The 13,668-nt window shown below is 37.8% G+C and overlaps 1 protein-coding gene across 4 annotated transcripts; it reads left to right on the top strand.

Annotated features, from left to right (window-relative positions):
- The first annotated feature begins 629 nt into the window (after window positions 1–629).
- Window positions 630–11,199, top strand: TCEANC2 (transcription elongation factor A N-terminal and central domain containing 2). 4 transcript variants are annotated; one of them, XM_058177743.1, is made up of 5 exons: window positions 630–700; window positions 1,114–1,218; window positions 3,060–3,201; window positions 4,237–4,430; window positions 10,635–11,199. In XM_058177743.1, the coding sequence occupies exons 2-5, from the start codon at window positions 1,114–1,116 to the stop codon at window positions 10,821–10,823; spliced, it is 630 nt and encodes a 209-aa protein (XP_058033726.1). In that variant the 5' UTR covers window positions 630–700; the 3' UTR covers window positions 10,824–11,199. The 4 variants fall into 4 exon arrangements, with proteins under 4 accessions (XP_058033726.1, XP_058033724.1, XP_058033725.1 ...); XM_058177741.1 differs by having other exon boundaries at window positions 639–857; XM_058177742.1 differs by having other exon boundaries at window positions 639–857; window positions 961–1,218.
- The last annotated feature ends 2,469 nt before the right edge of the window (window positions 11,200–13,668 follow it).

Below are 13,668 nucleotides of genomic sequence, written 5' to 3'. Positions count from 1 at the left end.
TTTTATTCCACTTATTTTATCAATATGCATCGTCAGGGGGATCTTCCCTTACTGCAAAGTTAATCAGTCTTGGCGATTTTTAAGATAGGGGACTTCGACTCCCAGAATCCCCCCAGACCAGGGGTCGGCAAACTTGGCTCTTTTAAGACTTGTGGACTTAAATTCCAAGAGTTCCTCAGCCAGCTTTGCAGAGTTCCTTTGCTGGCTGATGAACTCTGGGAGTTGAAGTCCACAAGTCTTAAAAGAGCCAAGTTTGCAGACTCCTGCCCCAGACAACTTGGGGTGTGTGGGGGGGAAAATTCTGAGATTTGAAATCTTAACAAAGTTGTCAAGGTTGAGAAACACTGACCAATTGGATGGCAGAAGATAGATACGTTTATAGGTAGCGCCACACAACCATGTAACGCTATCGTTTGTAAGTTAATTCCCTGTCCAATCACAATTATGTTAATTCCCCTCCCTCCCCTCAGCGAATGGTTTTTCCCATAACAAAAAAAAACACCAAAAACCAGGCAAGTCTATCTCTCTGTGAAGGATGTGGTTGCTAGAGTATCTCTATGATCAATCCGGAAGGGCAGGAAAGTCGGTTGAAAATGAAGCGTTGTTGGGAAATGTAGTTTCAGGGGGGGGGGCGAGAAGCGGAAGGAGATGCAGTTCCGGCAATTAACAAGCATCCCGGACAAATAATATTGTTTCCCAGGTGAGATGTAGCTCGTCTCCCATTATCTTTTACCAAATTAATTTATTACTTTAAAAGAAACCTCAAGTGAAAAGTGGAAAGAACTGTGCTTCTCAACAACGACAGAAATTCAACAGGTTCAACTTGGTTCCCGATCTCGCTTGAACATCGTTTAATGGTAAAGCAGTTCATGCTCGCAGCAACACATTTTAAGCCTCATGTTTATATTATATTATTTCTGAGCACAGAATACGCCTTTTCTACTTTTGCATTATTTACAGGTCTTTGTGCTATTTAGTTTAAACTGCAAGGTCACTATTAAGCTCAGTTCGTTTATGAAGACCAAGACAGTACATCATCCTTCCTTCCTTTCATTCAGAGCTACGGTCTTGCTATAAACAATTATTTGTTCCTGTTTTTTAATGGATTATTAGATGATGGATAAATTTGTTATAAGGACACCCAGAACTAAAGGAGAACCAACAGGGAACGATCCCGGGAAAAAGGTTTATAAACAAGCTACAATAGAATCTCTAAAGGTAGGTTTCAGATAGTTTCCCAAATATACTACCGGCAATTGCATTTTAATAATTTAGATTTCTTTCTTTGATTTCAAACAACATGATAGTATTTCTGAGGGGATAAATTGTAAAGCTAGAACTGTTTCCCAAAATATGTATTTAAAATCCAATAGGGCTATCGGTGGGGGGGCGGATTAAAGAAAAGCCTATTTTTTCATGCAAAGAAATATCATTAACAAAAATATCACAAGCTTGACTGTTAACTTTTCTGGAACCCTGTAATTTCAGTATGTGATCCAAATGAAACATCTCAAAAATAACTTTTTAATTTTTTTTATCAGCCCGTGTAACCTTTCAAAGAATAATGAATGGATTTTATTAAAATTTTAAGAAATATTTATACTTTAAATCAGGGGTGTTAAACTGGCGGCCCACAAGCCAGATGTGTCCTGTGCCAACTCCGTGAATGGGGAAAATGTCGCAAAATGTCACTTGATGGCAACAAGATGTGGCGAGTTTGACACCTGTGCTTTAAATGGCTTAAACAACATTCTGGAGGAGGTTTGGCCAAAATGGAGGTTCAGTGAAGCTGCAAAAACATATTGAGAAGAATTATAACATCAAATGCAGTAATAATATCAAATGTAGCTTATACCTTCAGAATGGAGGCAAGGAAATCAAATGAGGCAGCTTTCCAGCGATCCTTACCTTGGTTAGCAACTCAGCACATTTATTGTTTGCCTCCCATAAAACTGGTTTTAATAACTCTTCCTAGTAAAGTAAAATTATTCATTTGACAAATTGAGCTATCAGATCAAAATGAAACTAATTTAAACTAACTTAAAAATTAATGAGCATTTTGAAAAAGTTGTGATTTCACATTAATGGGATAGCATTTTTAATTATATAAATACTGTATTTAGAAAGTATTTCCAATGAACACCAATTTTAGTAATTCCTCTCAAAAGACAAAGCAATAATCTGGAAGAAATTGTTCTTGTAATTTTTTTCTCTTTTATTTTAAGAGTAACGCTTACTAAAAAAAAGGAAATTTTAAGCATCCAAATTTATTTTACTTGTTTTTTTGCTCAGTTTTCTTTTCTCTTTTTTTTTGGTAAGTTTTCCTCAGCATATTGCATCCAGGGCTGCACCAAGACAAATTCCTTGTGTGTCCAATCACACTTGGCCAATAAAAAATTCTATTCTATTCTATTCTATTTTTTAATTATTTATGGGACTTGCTTTTTCTTCAACAGTTAAATGAAGTGGGAAGAGTTTAAAAATAAATCAGTAGAAAAGAAAAATCTTTAGGAAGAGAAAATAATATAATTTCATAAGGAAGAGAACAGTGGAAAACTTTATTTTGTAGAGGAATAAATCAGAAGAATATGAACGATGTGAAACAGATACAGCAGTGTAGCGGGGGAGGGGGGGAGGGGAAATGACAGTTAATATGTGTCTGGGGCCAAGAGAGCAAAAGCAAGCAAGTGCATGTTTAGTTTCGGTAATAGTGAAGAATCGTGTAGTTGACAACATTATATGGCGTTCTTATATTTTTATATGAGAACGCCATATAATCTTTGCTCTACGCACTCTCTTCAGAATAGTAAGTGAATTGAAGATGGCAGCCTAATGAGTTGTGTTTGCTTTCTAGATTTCACTCACTTTACATCAGGGACTTGCTGTGAAACAAGTACTCATCTGTGTGGATTATCCGATTTTCTGTATTTGACTGTCCATCATCATCAATAATTTAGAGGGCAATAACGGCACTGTTTGTTGACACAAAGCACAGAAAATGAGTTTGCAGTAAATATGTTTGCCTCATTCTAGCTCCTAATGATGGGTTTCTTTCCTAGAGAGTGGTAGTCGTAGAAGATATAAAAAGATGGAAATCTGTACTGGAGCTTTCAATTCAACCTAAGGAGAACCTAATTGAGGCCTTGATGGAGTTAAAGAAGAAAATACCCTCCAAGGAAATTTTGCTTTCAACGAAAATAGGTAACAATTTGCTTTTTATATTCTGTCGGGAGAGGCCGGAATTGTGGCTTGTGGGAGTAAATTGGGACAGTTCAATTATAAAATGCTAAGCGTTTAGAAAAGGTAGTCCTCGTCTTACAACTACAATTGAATCCAAAATTTATGTTGCTAAGTAACACATTTGTTAACTGCAACCATCATAAATATGAGTCAGTTGCCAAGCATTTGAATTTTGATCACGTGACCATGCTGCAGTGGTTGTTAAGTGTGAAAAACTGTTATAAGTCACTTTTTTCAGTGCTGTTGTAACTTTGAACAGTCACTAAGTGAACTGTTGTAAATCGAGCCCTATCTGTTCACATATCAAAGCCACTAACTTAAAATGCAGCTCTCAGAGTCCTTGGAGAAGTTGCGTCTAAGATTTAGTTTGAAATGTTCAAAGGGGAAAAATTATACGTGGGGAGTAATCATACTGATTTAATTAGTACTTATTTGAATTCTGGGTTCAGTCAAGTTTAATATTGGTCCTGGTTCTGCCCTTTCTTTGCATTATCACCCTAGGATTTCTCCAAATGACAAATATTGTCCTCTGTCAATCAAGCTGCACCTCTAAACACACACACACACACACACACAGAAACCACCAAGCATTCAGAACAATGCCTTCTTCATTTTCCCCTTCTGTGCTCATGGAGCTTATTTTAATTGCTCCTCCTGAGTTACATTCCCAAAATAGCTTTCAATTTATTTTAGATGTCATGAAGTAGACAATTTCTAGGAAACCCACATGATGCATTTGAATTCCCCCCCCCACCTCCCGTTTCTCCCAATTCCTCTCTGTTGCTAAATCTCCATGTCACAATGGGTCTCAAAAAATAGTAATAATAATTCTTGTTTGGGAATAGATGCCGCAGCAACCAATTGCTCTTCATTGAGCAGGATTTCTACATTGCAGTGGCAGCTGTAAGAAGAAAAAAGATGTTTTTCAGCTTTGCCCCACATTCCGACATCCTATTCAATGCTACCATGCACTCTATATCTTTAATTTACTCCTAGGTCATACAGTGAATAAGATGCGGAAACACCCAGACCAGGATGTGGCCACTCTTGCAAAAGAGGTGTACACCGAGTGGAGAAGTTTTATTAAAAACCACTCAAATAGACCTTTAATTGAAGTCAGGAGTAATCCCAGAACAGAGGGCCTGAGACAGAATGCCCGGAAGCTACTCGCAGAAGCTCTAGAACTCGAGGTAATGTGTATATCTTCATGGTAAATCTCTAAGAAATAACCTTTCTTTGTAGCCTAATATTACTATTTCGTTATTTGTAGGATTGCTTTTCTCCCATTATTTGTTCCCAACTCATATGCTCTAACAGGGTAGGCATGATCCAGGCCCCTTCCCTGTCATATAATGGGACTTAGGACCCTAATGGGGCATCTACCCTTGGCAATGATCTCCATTCTGCACCACAAAATTAGCTCTGACCCTATTACCTTTATTGAGCCAGGGTGATAGATAAGCCTATCCTTTGAGAGGAGAAGGGTGTGTTGATGGATCCTGACTATGTGTTGTTGTGGAAGTCTTGCATTGATGATGTTTGTTTGTTTATCAAATTTATTTACACGACCCATTTCACTCTATAAGTGACTCTGGGCAGTTTACAATAATACCGAAAGCAAACAATTGGGTAATGAATCGTCTGCCAGCAAACAACCAAACAGAGAGCACTGAGAACTTTACAGTTCAACCTTGAGCGACATCTCTTCTATTATACACTATTGATATGCTGATTTTTGTTGTTGATATTGTTAGTTTCAGCAGTTAGTTGGGCTTTTCATTTGGTTATTTTCCTGTATGTCATTCAGAGTTACAGTCATATAAGATGGGCAGCCATACACTGTAAATTTTCTAACAAAAAAATCAGATGAAGTTATATGGCAGGCATTCAGATGCAAATATTGATGTCCTTGAAGACAAGTTGCTTTGCAGTTTGAAGGAACAGATGATAAATCCAACATTGGCTTAGTTTTGGCTTCCTTATATTTCAACAAATTCTCTATCTCTTAAAAAACAACAATCCACAATCAGTTTATTTGTTCATTCCTCCTCTTCTCCTGAATTGCATTTTAAGAAAGTGACAACAGCTTTCAGATAGTTTCAGCTAATCTTGAAAAATTCAGTCTGACTTCATCCATTTAGACAACGAGGGAATGAAAGTAGTAATAAACATTCTACACAAATCACAAGTTGATATTCAAAAGTTACTTATTGATAAGTAACTTGCCAATAGGACCTTTTCCCCCTTCAGAAGGTACTTTAGCCATGGTTGTGGTAGAAAACTATTGAATTTGGCTGCTGGTTGTTACTATGATATAACATGCCATTTTGTCTTGATAGCAGAGATTAAGAAAAGAATAAAACAATAGAGAAGATAAATGTATAAATTGCAGGTAGTGGAGGATGAAACCTTGTGGATCATTGAGACTGCAACTATATCTTTTACTTCTATAAACTGCTCAGAGTCACCCTAAATGAGTTCGGTGGTCATATAAATGTTCTAAATAAATGAGTAAAAAACCCAGTTGTAGTATATACTGTCGTGGGAAATGCATTCTCTATAATTTTTCCTTATTCCTGCGCACCTACCCGTAACATCCAGTCAAATATTTGTTATTACTCATTTTTAGTGAAGCGGATCCATATACGCGTTCCTCTGGAGTAGCTGCAATCATAATTGCATTTAAAATGTTTTGCACTTTTGCTTCACACAACTCCCAGAGTGGCCCAGGAGGATCATAAAAACAATATCAACTGCAATAAATTGAAATATAAAATCAGCTGAAACAACAAAAGCATGACAGAAGTCTAAAACCAGAAGAAGGAATAAAATATTTTAAAACCTACTTCAATCATGTGCTGGAAGGCCTCAAGAAATAAACATCATTTTGGGCCTGTTGCTGAAGTGATACCAGAATTAACTTCTTGTTTACAACAGAAACAGCTTTACAACAGAGAAGAGCCTTTATTTCACCACTGTAGCCTTATTTCAAGAGGCCGCACAACTATTGGCTTGGGACTGAGTTTACAAATCATGCTTAGCCATAATGTGATTTGTTTTGGATTGGAATATTGCGCAAATGTATAGATTGCGCTTCGTAAATCATGCTTTATAGCTTAACCTGTTACATAATCCCAATTGACTATGATCAGTTCAGTGAAATATAATTGAACAAATTATTACCCAGCATTATGTAGTCATTTAGGAAATCATTTGAAAGAAAAGAAATATGTAAATGTGTAGTTATTATTTTATAGTCAATGTATAATAGTGGTCCCCTGTCTAGATGTTCTACATCTCTCTAGATGTTCTATATTTCAGGCAAACCTTATATCCGTAATTAAAAGTTTGTAAATCAGAGTTTATTGTGAGACCCTACAGAGAGGGTCAATAGTGTACAAAGTGGTGGTAAATATCAGATCCCTATGGTACCCTTACGTAATGAACACAACAAGAATTCTCCATGAGCTTAATGACCAGCTTGCTTGCTCTATTAAACTCCATAATAATTATCCTTTTAAATGAATTCATTAATTATCCTTTAAATGGCATGTCAAGGCACCGAAAGACTACAAAGCAAAATTTAGAGGCAGTGCTTTTATTCCTTATCAACTTTGGTCAGAAAAATTATGCCCTCCTGTTTTGTTAAGAAAACAGCAGCAGGCCCTGGAGCTAAAATGTCAGATGCTTGGTAAACCAAATTATGAGTTGGAATCATCAGTTGTTGCCCACAGTTTTTCAGACAGATGCGTAATATTGCAGTGATTCGAGTCAGGCTTAACTGGGGAACTAGTTTAACAGTGTTGTACATATTATAAATACTTTATTTATGAAAAATAAATAAATATATAAATATAAAATTATTTATATATGAAAAAGTGAGTGCACAGATTCAATGGGAGTAGTTACACAAATATCTACATTTCACTTTTAACCTGAGTTTTTAAATTTTTTTCTTCCAATTACATTGTAAGACACTTCACTATTTCTCACTTTTCTCACTGAAGATGGTCACATGTTAAAAGATGCATATCAAATGTCTACTTTTAAAAATATCTCTAGATGCAGTTATACACAGAGTGGGCCCAAAGGAACAGTCCAGCAACCCAAGTGCTAAGCAATATGAGGAAAACCTTCTAAGCCAGAAAATGGTTTTTTTTTAAAAGTCATAATTATTATTAATTTTTTATTTGAATTTATATCCTGCCCTTCTCCGAAGACTCAGGGCGGCTTACATTGTGTTAAGCAATAGTCTCATCCATTTGTATATTATATACAAAGTCAACTTTTATTGCCCCCAACAATCTGAGTCCTCATTTTACCTACCATATAAAGGATGGAAGGCTGAGTCAACCTTGGGCCTGGTGGGACTTGAACTTGCAGTAATTGCAAGCAGCTGTGTTAATAACAGACTGCATTAGTCTGTTGAGCCACCAGAGGCCCTGCTGATAATGATTTATACCATGCTAAACCAAAGTCAAAAGAATCTGCATTGCTATTACTTACTGTAGAATATTTATTATTTTATTAACAAAATTCATAAGGCCACTAACTCAAAACCTTTTGACTCTGGACAGGGTACACCATAAAAACACAAACAAACAAATCCTTCCCAAATCACCAGGCTCAAGGTTGACTCAGCCTTCTATCCTTCCGAGGTCGCTAAAATGAGGAGCCAGATTTTTGGGGGCAATAGGCTGACTGTAAAACTGCTTAGAGAGGGCTGTAAAGCACTGTGAAGCGGTATATAAGTGCTATTGCTTTTGCTTAAACATATGCAATATATAAATATAAGCAACAAGAACAGAGCAACCAAGAGGAAAGATTCTCACTCAACTGGCCCTTAATGTTGAGGGGATGAGCCAGATAGTTTTTCTAAAAGTGAGCTAAGTTGAGGCTTGTCATATGATGGAGTGGAGATTGGAGACCATTCCAAAGAACATGGCAATCATAGAAAAGGCATGGTTCTAGGTCCCATGAGAAGAAAAAGAAGAAATCTGGAGTATACATTCCCTGTGGGAGTAGGTGGGGCAGGCAGATGTTCTTGGGAGAAGATAGTAATTTGAACTTTCTTCAAGTAATTTGGTTGTGTGCCATATAGGGCATTTAAGGTGATAATCGGTATCTTGTATTGCACCTGGAAGCCTATTGGAAATCAGTGGAGAAGCAGTGTTTCATGGTAATAGTGACATGTGTCAATAACTACCTGTGCCACTGCACTCTGGACCATCTGATGCTTCCTGATGATCTTTGGTGGCAACCCCATGTAGCATAACAATTTTACCATTCCTGTGATTTTGTGTAAACTGTTTATACATGCCTAACTATAAAACAGTGTTTCTATTTTTAACGTTACATGCTAACAAATCAAGAGTTATTTTTTCACCTTTTAACTTGCTTTTATGATTGTAGTATTGTTTCGATTTGAACAAAACAGTTACTTTTATAGATTTTACAGAAGGACCAGAAAGAAACCTACTAAAATAAATACATAGCCATAGACTTTTATTGCAGGATACAATGGGAAATATTTATTCTCAGAGGGATAGAATCTTGATCTACCTCCCTAGCCTTGTAAAAAAAAGTTTGTACTGCACCTGGGGTGAAATCCAGCAGGTTCTGACAGGTTCTGGAGAACCGGTAGTGGAAATTTTGAGCAGTTTAGAGAACCGGAAGCGGAAATTTTGGGTACCACCTCTGGCTGGCCAGAGTGGAGTGGGAATGGAGATTTTGCAGTATCCTTTCCCTGCCACGCCCACCAAGCCACGCCCACAGAACCGGTAGCAAAAAAATTTACACATATTTTTGGTGTTTCGGCTTTTTTAATGCATATGCACAAAATAGCTATAATTTAAAGAATACGGTTTAAGCAGGGAGGGGAATATATTCAAATGTCTAGAATAAGAAATGTTAAAAGCTTATTAGAGTAGACACAATTTTAATTAAATGTGTATGCATATACTGTATGTTTGTAATAATTTAGATGGAATACCTGATTCAGTTTACTTTATGCAAGCTGGTTTTACATTTTTACATATAAATGAAATGAAGATTTGTCTGTAATGTCCTACACATTTAACCCTGGCATTGTTACACTGGAAAAAGGATCCATTTGTCTTTATAGTATCTCCCTGCTGTTAAGCATGGGAACATATTGACAGCTGTATAAGTAAAACAAGTAAAATACGATGAGCTATGAGCTCAAACTATAGATGTATAGTTGGTTATTCACTGGTTATAGTTGCTTAGGCAGCAGTGTTAAGAGTAAAGCATGTCATATCTGTTCAACTCTCGTCAACATTCATTTCTAAAGGGAACTTGAAGGTTGGTAGTAAATACTGTACACCTTATTATTTGAATTTTCTCATATGAGATATTGCTAAGAAGACAGATGTATAAATCAGCAGAGCAGTTAGAAAAAGCACTCGTATAAGTGACAGTGATTTTAAAACCGACAAGATATTCTAAATAATTGGAAAAGTGAGTTTGGGAATATGTGCTTTAAATTCACAATTCTGCAAAGGCACCATGATCAGTAATTCTCTCCAGTAGGAATAAGTTATTCGATGTAAATGAAAACTAACAGCATCATTCTGGATATAAGATGCAGTTGACGGTGATGAGGTTATGCCCACAGTGGCTGTAAAATAAGATAAGATAAAGAGGAGTCTTCTTAGTTCTGTGATACCAACAATCAAAATGAAATAACCCTCTCTTTTTTTTGTAGGCAATAACTGCTTTTATTTTATTTTGATACTGCTTCTTTAGATATCTCATTGTATATAGGTGGGCACATGCTGAAGCTGGACTTCAAAATTAATGCTTTAACACAGGGGTCTCCAACCTTGGTCCCTTTAAGACTTGTGGACTTCAACTCCCAGAGTTCCTCAGCCAGCTTTGCTGGCTGAGGGACTCTGGGAGTTGAAGTCCACATGTCTTAAAGGGACCAAGGTTGGAGACCCCTGCTTTAACAAGTCCTTTTCTGTTTTCTTGATCATAACTGACACTTGTACACAGAGCCTCCATTTTCTTTTAGAGCCTTGCCTCTCAGTTTTGTGAAGGATTCAGAACATCTAGGACTGGTTTTGGAATAGTCTAAAACCCCAGCAGAAATCATCACTTATTGGAAATGGTACTCCTCCGTTCATAATTGCTTTTGAGTTGGATACTCCAGGCTGACTACAGATTACTTTCCTGTTGGGCTGAAAAAAACCAAAACAGGAACTGACCACACAGCCTTATTCTTTAATTGCTGCAGTGAAATGAAATTGCTCTTCCTATTTAACATGTGATGTGAATTTCCTTGTTTGAGCTGATTAAGAAACTACCTCCCTTGCAAATGCTTAGTCTCGTTATTAAATATATGGATCTCATTTCTTACTTTCTGTTTTCAGATTGGTCACCTGCTGGCAGAAAATATTGAGCAAGAAGCTTTTTATCTCTCTTCCCATCTCGTTAATACGTCCTACCGCAGGACGGTGCGGGCGCTCGTGTTCTCTTTGAAGCACAATCCTGAAACTCGCGCACAAGTGCAAAGTGGGGTTTTGTCAGTGAAGATGCTTGTCCAAAGCCACAAAAAGTAATTCATATACCTCTTGAAGATTGGAGGATGTACAATGGCATAAGTATTCCAAAAGATGGGACTTATTTTTTGGGTGGACTAAGTAGGTTTTGGATCAATAATAATGCAGAAACATGTATATTTAAGAAAGTTTGTTGCTGGCCCAATCATCATTTGAAGCAAGTGGTGTTATGCAAGGTTGGGTAAGGGCAGGGGTGAAAAGTAAAATTTGTGACTACCGGTTCTGTGGGCGTGGCTTGGGGGTAATGTGACTGGGTGGGTCTGGCCACCTTTTTTTTTAACTTTTAAAAGCATTTTTTTCTCCAACCTCTTCTGGTGAAGAGGTTGTAAAAAAGTGCTTTTAAAAGCCTCTGATGATCCCAGCTGAGCCGCGCGATCATCAGAGGCTTTTTTTTTTACTTTTAAAAGCATTTTTTCAGCCCAAGAAAAATGCTTTTAAAAGTTTTAAAAAAACCCTCTGATGATCGCATGGCTTAGCTGGGCATGAGGGGGGGAGGGATTTTTGCTACTGGTTCTCTGAACCACCTGCCGCCATCGCTACCGGATCGGGTGATCAGGTCCGAACCAGGAGCATTTCACCTTCTCTCTTACAACACACCTTCTCTCTTACAACAATCTAGAAAGAAATCTCTTGTAAACAGTAGCATCTGCAACTTTTGTAGTATGCCAGAAACTTATAAGAACTGAAATAAAATGTGCAAAGTGATCATGGTAGTTAACCCAAAACTAGTACATCTGCTACTCTTCATCAATCTCTAGCAAGGTACTCCCAATATATGGGGCCACCTCCAGGAAAGTCCATACTGTATATCTTTGTGCTCCCTCTCCCTTAATTTCATCAGGGATGGGATGTTGATTAACCCCTCTTGGGAGGTTGGCAGAATCTGGTCAGGAGAGACAATCCTGCAAGTACAGAGATGCCAAGCCATGTAGGGCTCCAGGCATCTCAAATTGGATCTAGAAGCCTACCAGCGCATCAACCTCAACATAGGTGTCACCCTGCTGATCCTGTTTCCACTCTGCATTTAATAGCACTTAGACTTATTTATATCGCTTCATCATGCTTTACAGCCCCCCTCTAAGTGGTTTACACGGTCAGCATATTGCCTTCAACAATCTGGGTCCTCATTTTATCAACCTCGGAAGGATGGAAGGCTTAGTCAACCTTGTGCCGGTCAGGATCGAAGGAGTCGAATTCCTGGCAATGTGAGCAGAGTCAGCCTGCAGTACTGCATTCTAACCACTGCGCCACCATGGCTCATACGGTCAGCTTAAGGCCAGTTTCCAGATAGTACAGGTAGTCTCGACTTGCAACTGTTCATTTAGTGACTCTTCATAGTTGCGACGACACTGAAAAAAGGGGCTTAGGACCATTTTTCACACTTGTGACCATTGCAGCATCGCCACGGTCACGTGATTTACATTCGGATGCTTGACAACTGGTTCATATTTATGATGGTTACCAGGGTCATGTGATCATCTTTTTCAAATTTCTGGCAAGCGAAGTCAATGGGGGAAACCAGATTCATTGAACAACCATGTTACTAATTTAACAACTGCAGTGATCCACTTAACAAACGTGGCAAGAAAAATCGTAAAATGGGGCAAAACTCACTTAACAAATTTCTCTGTTAGCAACGTAAATTCTGGGCTCAATTGTGGTCATGGATCGAGGGCTACCTGTACTCTAAACTGACGTGATTGCATCGTTGCATGTTCTCTTTTACGTTTTAGACAACGCCACCCTTGGTAGCCAAATGGAAATAATCCCTTCACTTCTTTAGGATTTTTTTAAAACCTTGCTAAGTAAATTAGCCTCTGAAACAACTTCATCTCAGTCTACGTGATAAGCTCAAAAGAAAGTCTCTGGATAACTAGGCTGTCACCAATCAGCTATGGAACGTTTCATTTCAAATCTCTTCATTTCACAGAGAAGGGATTAAATCATTGATTCTCTTAAATTCCAACCTTTGATGTACGACACATAATTGATGTACAGTCCTTTTTCCTTGTACTACGCTATGCCGTTTGGTGATAATTTACCTATCTTGACCATGACTGCTAGGTAATTTGGAGCTGCTTTTTCCATGCCGCTGCTCCCTTTTCTGCCTCAACATCCCCTCCTGCTTCTCAGATGAAAGAGGGTCTTCTACTGTTGTAAAAGAATTGCTCTCTGTTAGCAATTATGAAGCCAAAAATGGACAGCACACCAATCTATACACACAAATATTATTTCAACCTAACCACATGCTCAATGGAATTGATCCACTTCAGATCAATGGGATATCCTGCAACTCTAGGCACTCTTATCTGGGAGAAGATTTACTTCTGATTTGGCATGTTATACAATTGCACTTCTTCTCTGTAAACTTTGTAAACCAACAGAAATATTAGTCATGCTTGTGCACTTATGTCCACACATAGATATTATGATCTTATATAGCTCCATTCTGTGCATACAATACAGGATTTGTGCAATTGCAATAGAGGGGCATGTATTTTTAATAATGGTGTATTAAAGGCCTATTGTAAAATTACATGAATTTCTTGCTTCTAAAGGTAATAAAACCTACAGGTAGCTTTTTCAGTCAGTGTCATTAAAGCCTAGAAAATGTCTAAGTAAACATCAGCTACATTTTCCCAACGTCCTTTTAAAAAGCTGCACTCTCTGCTTGCAAATTAATAATAAAGAAAATATCGCTCACGTTGTTGTCCCTTAGAGCAGGGGTGAAATGTAAAATTTGTTACTACCGGTTCTGTGGGCATGGCTTGGTGTGACTGGGTGGGCGTGGCCAACTTTTTTTTAACTTTTAAAAGCATTTTTTTTGATGATCGCGTGGCTCATC

Source organism: Ahaetulla prasina, chromosome 3 (genome assembly GCF_028640845.1).
Source record: "Ahaetulla prasina isolate Xishuangbanna chromosome 3, ASM2864084v1, whole genome shotgun sequence".
Taxonomy (NCBI): Eukaryota; Metazoa; Chordata; class Lepidosauria; order Squamata; family Colubridae; genus Ahaetulla; species Ahaetulla prasina.
The sequence above is the reverse complement of the archived record's forward strand: the minus strand, read 5'-3'. Positions and strand labels throughout refer to the sequence as shown.